General features: G+C 44.3%; 2 protein-coding genes across 19 annotated transcripts in view; one reads left to right on the plus strand and one right to left on the minus strand.

Moving 5' to 3' along the window:
- Positions 1–13,989, minus strand: part of KIF9 (kinesin family member 9) — a 48,404-nt gene extending 34,415 nt beyond the window's left edge. For 4 of the 14 annotated variants that reach the window (XM_021068712.1, XM_021068705.1, XM_021068710.1 and 1 more), the window contains exons 1-5: positions 13,854–13,989; positions 12,612–12,854; positions 8,577–8,674; positions 3,733–3,898; positions 1,607–1,713 (exon numbers count right to left, since the gene is read on the minus strand). In XM_021068712.1, coding sequence (XP_020924371.1) covers positions 1,607–1,713; positions 3,733–3,898; positions 8,577–8,674; positions 12,612–12,798 — 558 coding nt within the window. In that variant the 5' untranslated portion in view covers positions 12,799–12,854; positions 13,854–13,989. Of the gene's footprint in view, positions 1–1,606; positions 1,714–3,732; positions 3,899–8,576; positions 8,675–8,874; positions 8,913–12,611; positions 12,858–13,853 lie in introns of all 14 variants that reach the window. The other 10 variants (XM_021068715.1, XM_021068708.1, XM_021068716.1 and 7 more) reach the window with 10 other exon arrangements.
- KLHL18 (kelch like family member 18) overlaps positions 14,202–17,608 on the plus strand; it is a 78,430-nt gene continuing 75,023 nt past the window's right edge. For all 5 annotated transcript variants that reach the window (XM_021068721.1, XM_021068722.1, XM_021068723.1 and 2 more), the window contains exon 1: positions 14,202–14,455. In XM_021068721.1, the coding sequence (XP_020924380.1) occupies positions 14,327–14,455 (129 nt within the window). In that variant the 5' untranslated portion in view covers positions 14,202–14,326. The remainder of the gene's footprint in view (positions 14,456–17,608) is intronic.

Genomic DNA, 17,608 nt, shown 5'->3' on the forward strand with positions numbered 1-17,608 from the left:
CAAGGCCAGAGGTCAAACCTGCAACCTTATGGTTCCTAGTTGGGTTCCTTAACCACTGAGCCACGACGGGAACTCCCCCCCAATTTTTTTAACTGATACTAAGTTCAGTGATTGGTAAACTTTTAAGTATGTTTGGAACAACCTGTGTTTATCAGTCTTCTTTCAACCATAAATTTCATGAAATCTAGATGCAAAGCAACTATTTCTGATGAATATTTAATGTCTAAATTGAAATGTGCTATAAAATACACAGCCGATTTCAAAGACTTAGTATAAGGAAAAAGAATGCAAAACATCTCAATAATTTTCATATCTATTACATGTGGAAATGATATTTGAGCTGTATGGAGTTGAATAAAATATATTATTAAAACTAATTCACCTGTTTTATTCTTTTTCACTCTCTACTCTCTTTTTTTGGCCATGCCTGGGGCATGTGCAAGTTCCTGAGCCAGGGATTGAACCCATGCCACAGTAGCGATAACACCAGACTCTTAACTCACTGTGCCACAAGAGAATACCCTATTTTACTTTTTATTTATTTACTTATTATTTGTTTTTGCTTTTTAGGGCCGCACCCGTGGCATATGGAGGTTCCCAGGCTAGGGGTCAAATCGGAGCTGTAGCTGCTGGCCTACGCCACAGCCACAGCAACGCAGGATCTGAGCCATGTCTGCGACCTACACTACAGCTCACGGCAACACCAGATCCTTAATCCACTGAGTGAGGCCGGGGATCAAACCTGCAACCTCATGGTTCTTAGATTTGCTAACCACTGAGCCACGACGGGAACTCCTATTTTACTTTTTAAAATGTGGCTATTGGAAAACTCAAAGTTGCTTATATGACTTACATTTTATTTCTATTTGGAAGCACTGAGCTAGACTATTAAAGTGTAAGATGCTGAGATACTAAAGCTATGACCATGGGATATTAGGGATATTGATTCAAAAAATTGCAGCATGGATGGTTATACACTTGAGGGACATATACACTTCTTATAGGACAGGGGTATAAAACCTCAAGATGCTTTTAGGGAAAGGTCCTTTGATTCCCACCTCCAAAAAGAGGATCCTCACAGAACCAGGCTAGCACATTCCCAAGGAAGCACATCCCTTCCGTCGGGCCTTCAGTCACACTTCCAAAACCCCCAGGGTTGACTCAGTCCTGAAAGTTCATTTTGCACCCTGCTTCTTCCCTTTGCTCTTTCTGGGCTGTGGTGGTGGAAGAAGCCAGAGCAGGACAGTAAGGAAATTTTCCCCCATTAAAATCAGGAAGGAACATGATTAGGACCTCCGAATCTTCAATGACAGGGCCATAGACCATCAGAGCAGCAAGAAGCCAGTCAGCATGTCTGACCTCTTCTTTCACAAGTGAGGAAACAGGCTCAGGGTGGGTGTAGGTCAGTCTGGAACCTGAACTCCTGGTTTACACACACACACACACACACACACACACACACACACACACACACACACACACCACAATGTATCCTGTCTCCCCTGCAGGCTGCAACTCCAATAGCTGGCTGGGAGGGACAGAACTATGCATCTGTGGTAGAGAGAGGGGATCTGTGCGGCATCCCACCCATGGGCCCACTCTCTACCTGCTGTAGAGCACGAGGGAGGATCCCCCGGTGCTTGTAATTCTCAGTTGCCCCCGTCATGGTGTATGTCTTGCCAGCTCCCGTCTGCCCATAACACATGATGGTGCCTGCAAACATTTCAAAACACATCTTGGTGACATCCAGGAAAATAGCTCCAAGGACAGCTTTCCCACAACCCAGTATGCCAAGTGCCAGCCAGAACCTTCGTGTGAAGGTGGCCATTGGAGCAGTCAAGGACATCAGGAATTCCTGCCATAGAGGGCAGATAGACAGGGAAACGACATAAATGGTGAAAACACAGACAGCTGCTCTGAATCTGTGGTCCATGTAGTGCTCTACTGCTTCCTCTCCCAAGAGAGGATCAGATCTTAGGACTTCCAAGGAGAACAGAAAATCCCAGGGAAACTGAGAATTTTCCCAGAAAAACGAAGGAGATGATAGGACCACTGAACTCCAATACTTTCTTAGGAAGGACAGGAACAGCCAGGCTCCCAGGGCTAAGGCCTCCCTGTGGGGCTGTCCAGGTAGGAGGAAGGAAGAGCTTTCAAAATCCCCAGGAAGAGATGGGAGCAGAAGGGTACTTCCTGTTAATAGTGAGAATTCTTTGCAGACTGCAAGTTCCCACAGGACAAAAGAGCTGCTAGTTGGTTCCAGGATACTTCCAGAAGTGGAAAACCATGACAGGTCCTGATCTGGTCCCCCCACCCTCTCTGGGAAGACTTTCACTTGCACGCCTCACATGCTTTAGGTCTACCATCACCACCAGTCTCTGCCTAAAACAGTCACCCTGGGCTCTGGTTCCCATCTGTTCTTCCTTAGGCTTGGGCAGCCTGAGCCAGACCCCATCCAAGGCTACTTCTGGGCATTTACACAGCAGACCTGCCCAGGTAATGCTGGGCTGTGGAAAATAGCATTCTCCTTTGCTACACAGATGCTCTAGTTTCTGGGATTGGGAGGTTTTATACAAGGGGCTCTAATTCAGCATCTGAGCTGGAGTCAGGAGTGGTGTTTATTAATCCTGCATATACTGCCCATTTGTGGCTCCACAGCAGCCAGAGCCTATGACTCTAGACTTCTTGGGCTTTAGCTACTTTGTCTCTACTTCCTCAGGGCCACAGCCCCTCCGGACTGATGAGGACCACATCAGTATACCACACACAGGATACATTACAATGTTTGGGCATCTACACTCAATGGACTTTTATTAAACAGAAGACCTAAAACCTGCAAACAAGGAACATTCTAGTCAAGAGTCACCAGATGGGTAAAGTCTACAGACTGTGATATATTTTTTCTAAGGACTTTAAAATCTAAGATTTTAATTGGTAAGTTTTACACAAGGGGTCCTTACCAATTATTTTAAAATAATCACAGACTGAACAAGTTTGTAAAAATTTCCCAAAAAATTTTAATTTTTTAAGGTGGCTTTTTTTTTTTGGTTAAGCTTTTAAGAAAATCAAGGAGTTCCTGTTGCAGCTCAGCAGTAATGAACTGGACTAGTATCCATGAGGACACAGATTTGATCCCTGGCCCCCTCAGTGAGTTAAGGATCCAGCATTGCCGTGGCTGTGGCCCAGGCCAGCAGCTGTAGCTCCAATTGGACCCCTACCCTGGAACCTCGATATGCCACATGTGTAGCCCCAAAAAGAAAAAAAAAAAAGAAAGAAAATCAAACTGTACTCAAGTTTTTAGTGATATATGTAAAAAATCCTATACTAGAATATGTAGATTGATTGTGCTGATAGAGTGAATGGAAGTAGCTCTTAGCAGGTAGCCAAGAGAAAAATGTTTCAACTCTATCAAATTCATTATAAAAGCATTATGTTTGAAACTAATATTTGAGGGATATAAAACAGGGTAATAGTTGAATCCATGACCTACAGAAAGATGAGGTCATTTAATCTTCCTATTAAGGTAAGATCCCAGGACCATGGATCAAGCCACAACCACAATGTCACCAAGCAAAAAAGTTTTCCACCATAAGAACATGGAGACAGACAAATAAGCAAACAAAAGTTAGTAAGTGAAGTTGTATTTTATTTTATTCATCATACCTCTTCCTGAGGGGTGAGGGGGTGGAGTTCTGCAGCTTCTTATGTAAAACAACAGTTAATTAACTCAATTACCATTATAGCCATCAAAGGCCTGAGAAACCACATCCTTCGCGACTGTTTCATAAACCAAGTCCTGGGAAGCATCATGGAGAACTCCATCCAGCTTGAATGACCAGTCTGTCTGCTGGTTATTGACAACTCCTCTCCGAGTATCTTTTTTTAAGTGAATATCAATGGTCTAGAAAGAGAGAGAAAAAGAGATATTTATTAAGAAACTGGTAAAAAAGTCCAACCAGTAAAAAAGTCACTGATTGGAATTCCCAATGTGGCACATGGGATTGGTGGCATCTTTGGAGTGCTAGGATCAGGTTTGATCCCCAGCCTGGTACAGTGGATTAAGGATCCAGCATTGCTGTAGCTGTGGCATAGGTTGTAACTGCAGCTCAGACCTGATCCCTGGCCTGAGAACTCCTTATGCTGTGGGCAGCCAAAGGACAAAAAAAAAGTCATTGATAGGAGTTCTTGTTCTGGCTCAGTGGGTTAAGGATCCTCTGTGAGGATGCAGGTTCAATTCCTAGCCTCACTCAGGGAGTTAAAGATCTGGCATTGCTGCAAGCTGTGGCATAGGTCACAGACGCCACTTGAATATGGTGCTGCTGTGACTGTGGCACAGGCTGCAGCTGCAGCTCCAATTTAATCCATGGCCTGGGAACTTTCATATGCCTTGTGTGCAGCCATAAAAAGGAAAAAAAAAAAAAAGAAATAAAAAAGTTGCTGATAGGCATCCCCGCAGTGGTACAATGGGTTGAGAATCCAACTGTAGTGGCTTGGGTTGCTGCAAAGGCACAGGTTTGATCCCTGGCCCAGCACCACGGATTAAAGGATCCAGCATTGCTGCAGCTTTGGCATAGGTTGCAGATGTGATTTAGATTCAATTCCTGGCCCAGAACTTCCATAAGCCTCAGCTGTGGCCATTAAAAAAAAAAAAGTCACTGATAGCTAAGGCCAACCTGGAGGAAACAGAAGAGGTAAACTTTAGGAAGAACAAGGACTCCCACATATTCTAGATGACCTTTGGCAGAGGGGAAAGAAGCTGCTGCAGGGAGGCCATAGACTTTCAAGATGGAAGCAGTTGCTAGATTCAGCACATCTTACCCTACTTTTCAGGTTGCTGTCTGTCTTGGTTCCCCCATCAATGATATAGGGTCAAGAACATTTATCATGTTTTCATTCAACAACTGTAGGTAAATTCAATAAACACAGGGAGGCCTTGAATTAGGCCAGAGAGAATGGTGGGCTTGGCAACGGAGGCCTGGGCTTGAGCCCCATCTCCCCGGTTATTGGTAGTGAGGCCTCCCTCAGCACTGTGGTGAGTACCTACTCCCCCTGACTCACCACTATGGGCCAATGTGAGCAATGATAAAATGATAGCTTAAGGAAAAGCTCTGGACTTCTCAGACGCAGTTACTTAGTGGTATTAGAGTAAATTGAGGGTGCCTATCTACTTGTAATCAGCAGAGTTTTAAATGCAAATATTTCTAAAAACAGGGAGTTCCCGTTGTGGCTCAGTGGATTAAGAACCCTACTAGAATCCATTAGGACACAGGTTCAATCTCTGGCCTCACTCAGTGGGTTAAAGGATCCCATGTTGCCTGAGCTGTGGCATAAGTAGCAGATGTGACTTGGAACTGGCGTTGCTGTGGCTGTGGCCTAAGCCAGCAGCTGAAGCTCCAATTTGAGCCCTAGTCCAGGAACTTCCATATGCTGCCAAGTGCGGCCCTAAAAAAGAAGGAAAAAAGATTTCTAACAATTCTTTTTTTGGCCATGTCTGTGGCATGAGGAAATTACTGGGCCAGGGATTGAAAGCGCACCACAGCTGTAAAGAGAGCTGGAGCAAAGACAATGCCATATCCTTAACTCGCTGAGCCACCAGGGAATTCCTCTAAAATTTTTGGCTCAGCAGGGTAAGAACCCAACACAGTTTGGGTAAGGATGCAGGTTTGATCCCAAGCCTCACTCAGTGGGTTAAGCCTCAAGCCGTGGTATAGTTTGCAGATGTGGCTCGGATCTGGCATATAGTGATATGGTTGCTGTGACTGTGGCATAGGCTGGCAGCTGAAGCTCTGATTCTACCACTAGCCCAAAAACTTCCATATGTCACAGGTGTAGCCATAAAAAAGAATAAAACAAAACAAAACAGAGAGACGCTTAATCCATCATACATTAAATGCTCTGTGCTTCAGTGGTCACTGGAGACATGTCCAGCTGGGTGCACATCACAGGGCTGCATGCTGACAGATGGACTTTCTAAGTTTGAGAAGTTGGTCTTTGAATTCCTTCCTTAAAGAATGCCTCCATGCTGCTTGATCCACAAATGTGTGCTGAATGAAAACATCCCGTACTCTCAAGGTGTCCTAAGCCTGTCACAGGGTTCAGAAACGTTCTCAGGACAGTAATTGGGACATGGGGATGGACAGATCTTTGCAATTCTCTTGTTAAAGAGTTTCTCCATCTGCTTTGGTAAATTTAACAATAATCAACTTATGACAGTCCTATTGTACTCCCTGAGAGATTGTATCATGGGAGGTCTGATCACCAGCAAGTTTTATGAGTGTGGACAATGTAGATTTCCTATGTCAGATACAAAGATAAAGGGTAAACTTATTAACCAAAAAGGTAATTCAGGAGTTCCCGTCGTGGCATAGTGGTTAACGAATCCAACTAGGAACCATGAGGTTGCGGGTTCAGTCCCTGGCCTTGCTCAGTGGGTTAAGGATCCGGCGTTGCCATAAGCTGTGGTGTAGGTTGCAGACGCAGCTTGGATCCCATGTTGCTGTGGCTCTGGCATAGGCTGGCGGCTACAGCACCGATTACACCCCTAACCTGGGAAACTCCATATGCCGTGGGAGCGGCCCAAGAAATAGCAAAAAGACAAAAAAAAAAAAAAAAAAAAGGTAATTCAAAGTGGGAGTTTCATGAGTTTCCTCATTAAAAGCATTGTTGGGGGAGTTCCCTTGAGGCTCAGCAGGGTAAGGATGCTGTGGCATGGGTTTGATTCCTGGCCCTGAAACTTCTGTGTGCCTTGGGTGAGGCCAAAACAAATAAGTAAATTAAAAAAGCATTGTGGATAGTGTGGTACTGGTACCAAAACAGACATACAGACCAATAGAACAGAATAGAGAGCCCAGAAATAAACCGAGACACCTATGGTCAATTAATCTTCGACAAAGGAGGCAAGAATATAAATGGGAAAAAGATAGTTTTTTCAGTACGTGGTGCTGGGAAAACTGGACAGCCACATGTAAATCAATGAAACTGCAACACACCCTCACACCATGCACAAAAATAAACTCAAAATGCCTTAAAGACTTAAATGTGAAACAAGACACCATCAAACTCCTAGAAGAGAACATAGGCAAACATTTTTGGACATTAACCTTACAAATGTTTTCTTAGGTCAGTCTTCCAAGGCAAAAATAAAAGCAAAGATAAACCAATGGGACCTGATCAAACTGACAAGCTTTTGCACAGCAAAGGAAATCATTGAAAAAGAACAAAAAAGACAACCTACGGAATGGGAGAAAATAGTTTCAAACAATGCAATTGACAAGGGTTTAATCTCTAAAATATACAAACAACTTATACAACTCAACAGCAAAAAAGCCAACAACCCAGTTGAAAAATGGGCAAAAGACCTGAATAGACATTTTTCCAAGGAAGACATACAGATGGCCAACAAGCACATGAAAAAATGCTCAACATCCCTGATTATTAGAGAAATGCAAACCAAAACTACCACGAGATACCACTTCACACCAGTCCGAATGGCCATCATTAAGAAGTCCACAAGTAGCAAATGCTGGAGAGGGTGTAGAGAAAAGGGAACCCTCCTACACTGTTGGTGGGAATGTAAATCAGTGCAACCACTGTGAGAAAAGAGTATGGCAGCACCTCAGAAAACTATACATAGAATTATCGTATGACCCAGCAATCCCTCTCTTGGGCATATATCCAGAGAAAACTTTATTTGAAAAAGACACAGGCATCCGTATGTTCACTGCAGCACTATTCACAATAGCCAAGACATGGAAACCACCTAAATGTCCATTGACAGATGAATGGATTAAGAAGATGTGGTGTAGACCATGGAAAAAAAGACATCACATTCTCAAGTCCTAAATTAAATTTCTTATAATCATGGGCCAAAATGTATGAAACTGGCTATAAATGCTAAATGTAGACTGGGGGACCAAAAAAAAAAAAAAAAAAAGGTATAGATACACAATGGAATACTACTCAGCCACAAAAAAGAACAAAATAGTGCCATTTGCAGCAACATGGATGGACTAGAGACTCTCATACTAAGTGAAGTCAGTCAGAAAGAGAAAGACAAATATCATATGATATCACTTATATCTGGAATCTAATATATAACACAAATAAACTTTTCCACAGAAAAGAAACTCATGGACTTGGAGAACAGACTTGTAGTTGCCAAGGGGGAGAGGGAGAGTGGGGTGGACTGGGAATTTGGGGTTAATAGATGCAAACTATTGCCTTTGGAATGGATAAGCAATGAGATCCTGCTGTATAGCACTGGAACTATATCTAGTCACTTATGACGGAGCATGATGGAGGATAATGTGAGAAAAAGAATGTATATGTGTATGTGTGACTGGGTCTCTTTGCTGTACAGTAAAAAATTGACAGAACACTATAAACCAACTATAACAGGAAAAAATAAAAATCATTTAAAAAAAAAAACATTGTGGGGGAATTGAAGGACTCTAGATTCCATCTGAACTTGTACCAATTCTGTTTGGGTCATTAAAATGTTGTTTGGAAACAGGGTCACTCTGCATTGAGGGGAGACAGAGAGATGCCCAGGGAGGTGAAGGTAAACACACTGTACTTACTTTGTTGTCATCTCCATATTGGATCATTTCATGAGCAAAGTCATCGGTGGGTTTAACACGGACATATGCATGAACTTTTTTCCTAGTACCCATTCTAGCTAAAAAGAAGAGATAGTGAGATTCTCAGTAGTCATCATCAAACAACAATTAGAAGGGAGGTGCCATTTACCAGCAAGATCAGGAAACATGACGTGCAATCCATGTTTTCCTCTCTCACTGACAGCCAGTCTTCCTTTTTACCTCCTAGTATTTCAATGCTCTGCCCACAGGACACCACTCAACAAGTTCGTGTACTTACCTTCTTTATAGGGTGCCTCACTATTTTCCACCAACAACCTGGTAAGAAACCAAAATACGAAGCAAAAAGAAAGCTCCTTTTAGAGGTCTTGGGGTCTGATTTTATTTTATTGTTTTATTTAAATTTATTTATTTAGGCCACCCTGCGTTCCCTGGCATTCCCTGGCCAGGGATCAGATGTGAGCCGCAGTTGTGACCTAAGCCCCAGCTGCCAGATCCCTATCCCACTGTGCTGGGCCAGGGATTGTACCTGTGTCCCAGTGCTCCCAGCACGCTGTTAGTCCTGTTGCACCACAGCAGGAACTCCTCTAGTGGCCTAATTTTAGATGTAACTTCTAGAAATGTTCTGTATCTGAGTCCACTTTTTTGCCTTATTAATTATATTTTCCTCTAAAATATTTACTTGTAAAATGCATTAGCACTAACTTTCTTTTTTCATTAATATACCTTGGTTCAGATGTAGCACCTCCTCCTCTATCTCCATTAGACTAACTTAGATCAGAAAAAGATTCCCCAGAACTATATTTAATCTAGCCAAATATTTTTTTCTTCTCTGTCACTCCCTGAGAAAAATCACAGTCTTCTACCTCCTCCGCCTCCCGCCCAAACTACCTACATACTCATCATTTTCTTTCAGGTAGTCCCACATATATTTGTATTCCATCATTTATACTATCACAAATAATTACCGTATGTAATAAAATGTTGAAAATAAATGCTGAGTGTAGCTTCACTGAATAGGATGAAAGCTTTTAGATATAAGTGAGAGGGAGGCAGATTTAAATGACCTTCTTATTAGGTAGAGTTGTCATATAATGGAAAAGACTTTCTCAAGGTAACGACCATAAACACCATAAACCGTCATCCAAAGTCAAGATGCCAACTAGCAGAGATGCTATAAAAGGGATTGCTGTATTGAGGGGAGTTAATAGGTCCCTAATATCCTGTCCAACTAAAGTATTTAATAAAAAATTTAAAAACTGTATTCTACAACCCTCTAAATGATAACAAAGAAATCTCACATTTTATTGGTTATTAGTCTTATTGGTCAAATCATACTACACCCTTTCCTGAGAATGTCTGTGTAAACATATTTAATACTATTACAGAGTAAATTCGGTTCAGACAGTGATAGAGTGGAGAAGCAAGGAGGATTATTAAATAGACATAATAAATGCACTGATTTTTATTGCTCTAAGAGGAACTTAAAACTTAATTAGCTTTTTAGGTGCCTATTATATACCAATCACAAAGGATTAAGTATTGAGAGAAAATGTCAAGAGTTCTAAGGAAAGCTAAAAATCTGTTATCATCAATAACTGTGTTAAATCTAGTTAAGTAATACTAGAAAGCAAGATGAAGGCCTGTGAATATATACCAAATAACTTACTTCAACACTAATGGGCATCTTAATGTAATGCAATTTTAAATTGTTCCAAGATTGAAACGTTTCTAATTTTACATATACATTTTTCTAAGATCATTCTAATATTTTTCCCTCTTTTTTCCTTCTAAAAAATAATTTCAACAAGAGCATCAAATAGTTTGTGGTTATATAATCCTAAAACTGGGCTCTCAGATTTCAATAATTTCACTTTTATGAGACCAAGAATATAAAGAATGCTAATAACTGAGTTAATTTCCAGAATGTACAAAACTAGCTTTGAACAGAGATGAGGCCCAAGGGTCAGGATGTGTGCTGCATCATCCAGTTCTCTTTTGATGTTCCTGGCTGGGATGGCCCAGTTCATTAAGAAATGAGGCTTCTGCCCCTAAAATAACCTTTATTGTCATGAGGCAGGATAGAGGAGTTGAGGCTAAAGGAAACTCCTGGACACATTTGAAAAAGACAACCAGCATAGGAGCTGCTGAATTTATGTAAAATTAGGGAAATATGAGGCATATGGAGCCGACTCAGTTTCCCCTCCAAACTGGAAAAAGGGATATCAACATGGTTATTGAGCAAAAAATAACTTGCTTACACAATTGCAATGCATGCTTACAAATGAACTGATGAGCTGTTCAATATTTTTAAAAAGGTAATTTTCAAGAACTTGACTGTTAAAAAAAAAGTCCTGTTCAACAGAGATTTCTTCTTTTAACTAGAATTATTTTACTTTTAAAAAAGCATATATTAGGGGAGTTCCCATTGTGGCTCAGAAGGTTAAGAATCCAACTAGTATCCATGAGGACGCAGGCTGGATCCTTGGCCTTGCTCAGTGGGTTAAGGATCTGGTGTTGCCATGAGCTTTGGTATAGGTTGCCACTACAGAGTAGATCTTGGAAACTTCACATGCTGTGTGTGGTGGCCAAAGGGTGGGGGGAGCATATATTAAATAAAGACTATTAACATTTTATATGTATTATCTGAGAGAGGTTAAGTGAGTGTTACCTGATAGAAACGATTCCAGATTTTTTTTTTTTTTTGTCTTTTTGTCTTTTTTTTGTTGTTGTTGTTGTTGTTGTTGCTATTTCTTGGGCCGCTCCCGCGGCATATGGAGGTTCCCAGGCTAGGGGTCGAATCGGAGCTGTAGCCACCAGCCTGCGCCAGAGCCACAGCAACGCGGGATCCGAGCCGCGTCTGCAACCTACACCACAGCTCACGGCAACGCCGGATCCTTAACCCACTGAGCAAGGTCAGGGACTGAACCCGCAACCTTGTGGTTCCTAGTCGGATTCGTTAACCACTGCGCCACGATGGGAACTCCCGATTCCAGATTTTTAAAGTATTAATATCCCTTCACATTTCAGACACAACACAGTCAAATGTGGTGAACACTTGATTTCCTCTTACCATTATCTTAACTATATCAAGTGGCATTAAATATCTCTACAGAAGCAAGTTAAATAGGTCCTGCCCTTTCAGTTTACAGTTTTAATGAAGCAGACAAAATAAAAAATTCTAACCCTATTACAAACCCTTCAACTGTCACTTCAAATAAGCAAACGTTATTTTCACATTTGCCTACTGTAGAGCATGTGTCACTTCCAACATTCCTCAACTAATTACTTCATGGAAGTCTTTTCCTGGTCACTGTGAGATCTTTCAGATCTTTTAATTCTTAGAAAATGAATCTAAAAGGTACCTAAGGATAACAGCTTGTCCAATTTCAGTTCCAAAATCTTCGTTTGCAAAATTGAGCTCTTGAAATGAAAAGCCACAAATAGCTCTAACATGACTCCCAAATTGAGGAAACTAAAGAGAATATCTCATTTCCAAGTTCACTTTGATCTAGGCTATTGGGAAGTGGAGAGTGGAGGGAGGTGTGTTGACTCAAGCAAACAATGACCTTCGAAATCTAAAGCTCTGGGAAGCATTCTCCATACCCGTCTGGAGAACCATCCTCCAGCCCAAGGAAGTTAAGATACTGTCCAAGGTGCCCTCTGCAAGGGACCATGAAGAAACAGGACAGCTCTGGGGGCAGATGCCCAAGCCCCCCTCCTGGAAACCACTCCCCAATGACAGCCCAAGGGCAGCATGAAGCCACCTCCAAGCATTTCCCTCCCCTCAGAGCCTGCCCCTTTTCTGCCCAGCAGTTTGCCCACATGCACATGCAGTCATCATATCTATGCTTCCCAAGGCACTTCCCATGCTTACACCCATGGCTCCAGGCACACCAGGACCCATATCCACTTGAGACCAGCTTTCTCTATTAACTGGCTCCTTCCTGTGAGTCTGCTATCTAGCAGCCCCTCAACACCCAGACATTTGAGGACCCCATGCCATTGTGCACTTACTGAAATAATGCTTGTTACCGTTCTTACGCCGCATCATTTGAGTGGGTTTCAGCTCCCAGATTAAATTACAAGCTGCTTGAGGGACAGGACTGTGCCTTCTATCTCTTTTGAATCCCCCCTCAAAGTTCAGAACAGTGCTCAGCACAGAGCAGGTGCTTAAGAAATGGTGATTGGTGGTGATGGTCATGGCTGGAAGTCAGAGGATGGCTGAATTTCCATATGTGGGTCCATCTTCGGTCACTACTGAGAGAGTCCCAAAGAGCAAATAATGTCACTCCTTTCCCATACTGCCTCCACCCCTAACATCACAACACTTCCAGGCAGACAATGGGTTTCCAGGCACCACCTGCAAGAAGCCAACTCCAGCCCCTCAACACTTTTCCCTTTTAGTAGGGTCATTCTCCCCCAGGACCTTGTAGGAAATGCTTCTTCCTCAAGGACACCACATTTAGTTATTTCTGGTGTAAATAAGTGAACCTATGGAGGTCCTGCTGTGGCACAGTAGCTTAAGAATTCGACTGCAGTAGCTCAGGTCCCTGCTAAAGTGCGGGTTTGATACCCAGTCTGGGGCAGTGGGTTAAAGGATCTGCAGGTCGAAGCTGTGACTTAGATTCAAACCCTGGCCCAGGAATTTCCGAATGCCATGGGTGCGGCCATTAAAAAAAAAAAAAGTGAACCTCTGAGCGGCCATCAGAACTCTCAGAGCCACTAGAGAGGCAGCAGCATCAGAGCCTCCCAGAGCCCAAACGCACCTAGCCTTGGACTAAACAAAAGACTGGAACTCAAGTAGAACTAGCCTTTCTCCTTTTCCTGACCCAACATGCTGGACCCTTGTGTGGCATTCGGCAGTGGGTTTGGAGACCATCTCTATCCCTCTCTGGAGAGGTTTCTACATCTGTAAAGCGAACAGCTGGGACTGGCAATCCCAAAGCCCACTCCAACTAGAAATTCTACGAACACATAAGGGTCCAGAAGACTAGAGGTCTCTAAACCTCAGACGCGACGCAGGGCCCTCGTGGGGCCAGGGAACGTTAGATTCGAACACCCTTAGCGGCAGCCAGGCTAAAAGGGTCCCCGCGACGCTTCGCCCTCCTCCGCCCAGGTTTCACAGGTTACTGAGCCAAAGTGGAGAATTCCCAGGTGGAGCGCTGTTCAAATTCCAGCGACTGCCCGCCGCCAGAGCCAACACCTGCTTTCCGGCTTCCCTCCTCCCAACCCCGGCGAAGCATGATGCCTGATTACCTCTTCGGCGGTAGGAGCCCTCCCACAGCACGACCGCAGCAGGAGCAGCGAAGGAATCCCGGCTTGAGCCTCTGCCAGGCTGTGTACACAGTCGCCATGGCAACCTGCCGCTTCCGGCGATTCAGGAAGCACGGGGTAGTGGCGGAAATGAAGTTCTCTGTCCTCTGTTGAGATATGAGTAAGGTCAGGGCTGAGTAAGAAGGACGGGAGATGGGACGGATTAATCAAGAAAGACTGCGGCAGCTGCAGGCGCGAAGCGAGGGTCGCGGTAACGAGGAAACAAAGGATGCGCAAGAACTAGGAAGCGGGGCGGTTGGGCTTCCGGCACAAAGTAGTCTGAGACTACGGCGGCCGCGCAGGCCCTTCCTACTCCAGCCCGGAGCTCCGAGCTGCCGGCCGCACGCTCTCTCGCCCCGCCCTGCTTAGTTTCGGGGCGGCAGGCTGGGCCTGCGCAGTCGCGGCGGCAGAGGAAGATGGTGGAGGACGGCGCTGAGGAGCTGGAGGACCTGGTGCACTTCTCTGTGTCCGAGTTGCCTAGTCGCGGCTACGGCGTCATGGAGGAGATTCGACGGCAGGGCAAGCTGTGCGACGTGACGCTCAAGGTACCAGGGCCAGGCGGTTCGACAGTCGGGGCCAAGGGACCAAATGGGGAGGGAAGAGAGGCGAGGAATAGGGGAGGAGAGGTCTAGCACGCTGAGGGGTGGGGAAAGGAGGTTGGAGGGAGAGCGAGTAGGGGAGAGAGAATTGCCGAATTCTAGAGGGGGACTGGGGCTAAGCGGGGCGACGGACAGGGACGCCTCTTACTCCTTAGAAGGAAAGGGCTCGAGAGGTGCGTCGCTGAGGCCCTCGGAGTGAAGACATTGGGGTGCCGCCTCCCTTTTCTGTCACACAGACCAAGGGAAAATGGATTTGCAGCTCCTCTATGGAGGAGGGGGCCGTGGCCGTCTCTACATTCTAGTAGGCATCACGGGAGCACTTTTCTTACCACCATAGACGTTTCTTGGTGCCCCCTCGAAGTTAGCTGCGCTGTCGTAGATGTGTAGGCTTTTTCATAGGAGTCATTGCTTGCCCTTGATTGTTAGGTGACTACCTTGTCTCTTAAAAGCTTTTAAAATCGGATCTGGGAATCTTTTGAGGTGGGCAGCTACTCTGTTCCGCACTAAAAGGCACACTACCACCACCACCACCACGAAGGTCTCAGAATGAACTGATGGGCTTCATGGGGACGGGGATCTCTTAATCACCTGTTCCCTATTGGCACTCTGTGCCCAAGATCCAGCCTTCCTCCTGTGCCTTGCATCCATTCTTGCTGGAGATGCTTGCTGTGCTGCTCCTTGGCCAAGCTGCTGAGCCCTGAGGAGCCCTCCAGGTGGAGAGATTCTGCTGCAGGTGATGTTCCCTTTTGAGCTTTGGCTAGAAGGCTGTCAGCATCTGCGAAGACCCTGTTTAAAAAACAAAGTTATTCAGAGATCTTTTTTCTTCTTATTGTCTACAAAGTTAAGGAAACTTTTTTCCCACATATTTGAGTCAGACTCTGGAGACAATAGAGTACAATGGTTAAGAGTGCGGCTTTTGAAATAGAAGGGTTTGGATTAAAATGCTAGTTGTAACCTTGGGCAAGTTATTTAACATCAGTTTTCCACATGGAAAAATAGGGATAATTCCTAAATCTTAGTATTTGTATGAGGATTAAATGAGGAAATTTGTGGTATTCTTTGCAAAATGCCTGGCCTAAGGTTTTCATCCCTAAACCCATCCTAAGATTAGTATTCCAGGAGAGGAATGAAATAGATGGAGAGGGGAAAGCATCTTTGGTGGGGAACCAAGGGATTTGAGAAGAATGAGCTGGACGAAAGGAGGCAGAGGAAGTAAATGTAAATGAGAGATTTTTGTCCATGGTGATGACATGGTAGTGGTGAATCAAGGCTGCTAGACTTTTTTTTGGGGGGGTGGCTTTTCTAGGGCTGCACACTCGGCATATGGAGGTTCCCAGGCTAGGGGTCTAATTGGAGCTGTAGCTGCCAGCCTATGCCACAGCCACAGCAACTTGGCATCCGAGCCACATCTGCGACCTACACCACAGCTCACAGCAACGCCGGGCTGGATCCTTAACCCACTGAGCGAGGCCAGGGATGGAACCTGAAACCCCGTGGTTCCTAGTTGGATTTGTTAACTACTGAGCCATGATGGGAACTCTAAGGCTACTATAGATTTGTAAGCAAAAGGATCTGGTTGAGTAACACTTGGAGTGAGTAGAAACTGGTAAAGAGCAGTAATGAGGGTGAATTTTTGGATTAAGATTTAGGCTGTAAGGGATTTTTGTAAAAGTAAAAAGGGCATGACAGAGTGGGATGGTCACACTACCTAAGTTAAAGCATTGCATTTTGCCTCTGTACTTAATGCACATTCGGAGGATAGCACCCTTGGCATAAAAATACTTTTTTGACTTTTCCATTAAAGTACTTTTTGTTCACTCAAAGGACAAGTAAATTATCAGAAGTGGTTCCAGCTGAGAATGCCAGTTCTTTATTATTATTATTATTATTAATGAATAGTTGATTTACTGTGTTGAGCTAATTTCTGCTCTACAGCAAAGTGATCCAGTCATACATACACATATATATTCCTTTTCTTATATCATCTTCCATCATGGTCTGTCCCAAGAGATTGGATATAGTTCCTTGTGCTATACAGTAGGACCCCATCGCATATCCAGAGACTGCCAGTCTTTTTTTTTTTTTTTTTTTGTCTTTTGTCTTTTTGTTGTTGTTGCTGTTGTTGCTATCTCTTGGGCCACTTCCGCGGCATATGGAGGTTCCCAGGCTAGGGGTTGAATTGGAGCTGTAGCCACTGGCCTACGCCAGAGCCACAGCAACGCGGGATCCGAGCTGCGTCTGCAACCTACACCACAGCTCACGGCAACGCCGGATCGTTAACCCACTGAGCAAGGGCAGGAACCGAACCCGAGACCTCATGGTTCCTAGTCGGATTCGTTAACCACTGCGCCACGACGGGAACTCCGAGACTGCCAGTCTTAATTGCTATATTAATTTCAAGGATCTGGGACCTAAGGGCCAGCATAAAGACACAGGCCGCAGGTGGATAAGGACTGTAGAGAGCTCTGGTTCATTGGTTTCCTAACTATTCTGTGGAGCCTGAGAAGTAGCTCAGTGCACTGTGATGGAAGGGGCCAGGGAGAGGCCAAGTAAACCAAGCTGTGCCTTGTTTCACTCCCTTTCGCTAGAGCTGCTCTGTAAAATCTGTTTCACTGTCTCTTTTTCAGGATAGAGTCTTTCCTGAAACTTCTGATGATTCCAGACTGTCTCCCAAATAAATAGAAACTGAAAAGCTGGTTGTAAATTTTTTGATATGGCATGGATTTATTGACTAGTGGGCCTCCCAATAGGGCAGTAGTTTTCCAACTCTAGCGGGCATTAGAATCACCTGGCAGCCTTGTTTAAAAATCAGTTGTTCAGGAGCTCCCATAATGGCCCAGTGGTTAACGAATCTGACTAGGAACCATGAGGTTGCAGGTTCGATCCCTGACCTTGCTCAGTGGTTAAGGATCTGGCGTTGCCATGAGCTGTGGTGTAGTAGGTCACAGACATGGCTCTGATCTGATGTTGCTCTGGCTGTGGTGTAGGCCAGCAGCTGTAGCTCAAATTGGACTCCTAGCCTGGGAATCTCCATATGCCCCAGGTACAGCCCTAAAAAGCAAAAATAAAATAAAATAAAAATCAGTTATTCAAACATTG

This window comes from Sus scrofa, chromosome 13, assembly GCF_000003025.6.
Source record: "Sus scrofa isolate TJ Tabasco breed Duroc chromosome 13, Sscrofa11.1, whole genome shotgun sequence".
NCBI classification, from domain to species: domain Eukaryota; kingdom Metazoa; phylum Chordata; class Mammalia; order Artiodactyla; family Suidae; genus Sus; species Sus scrofa.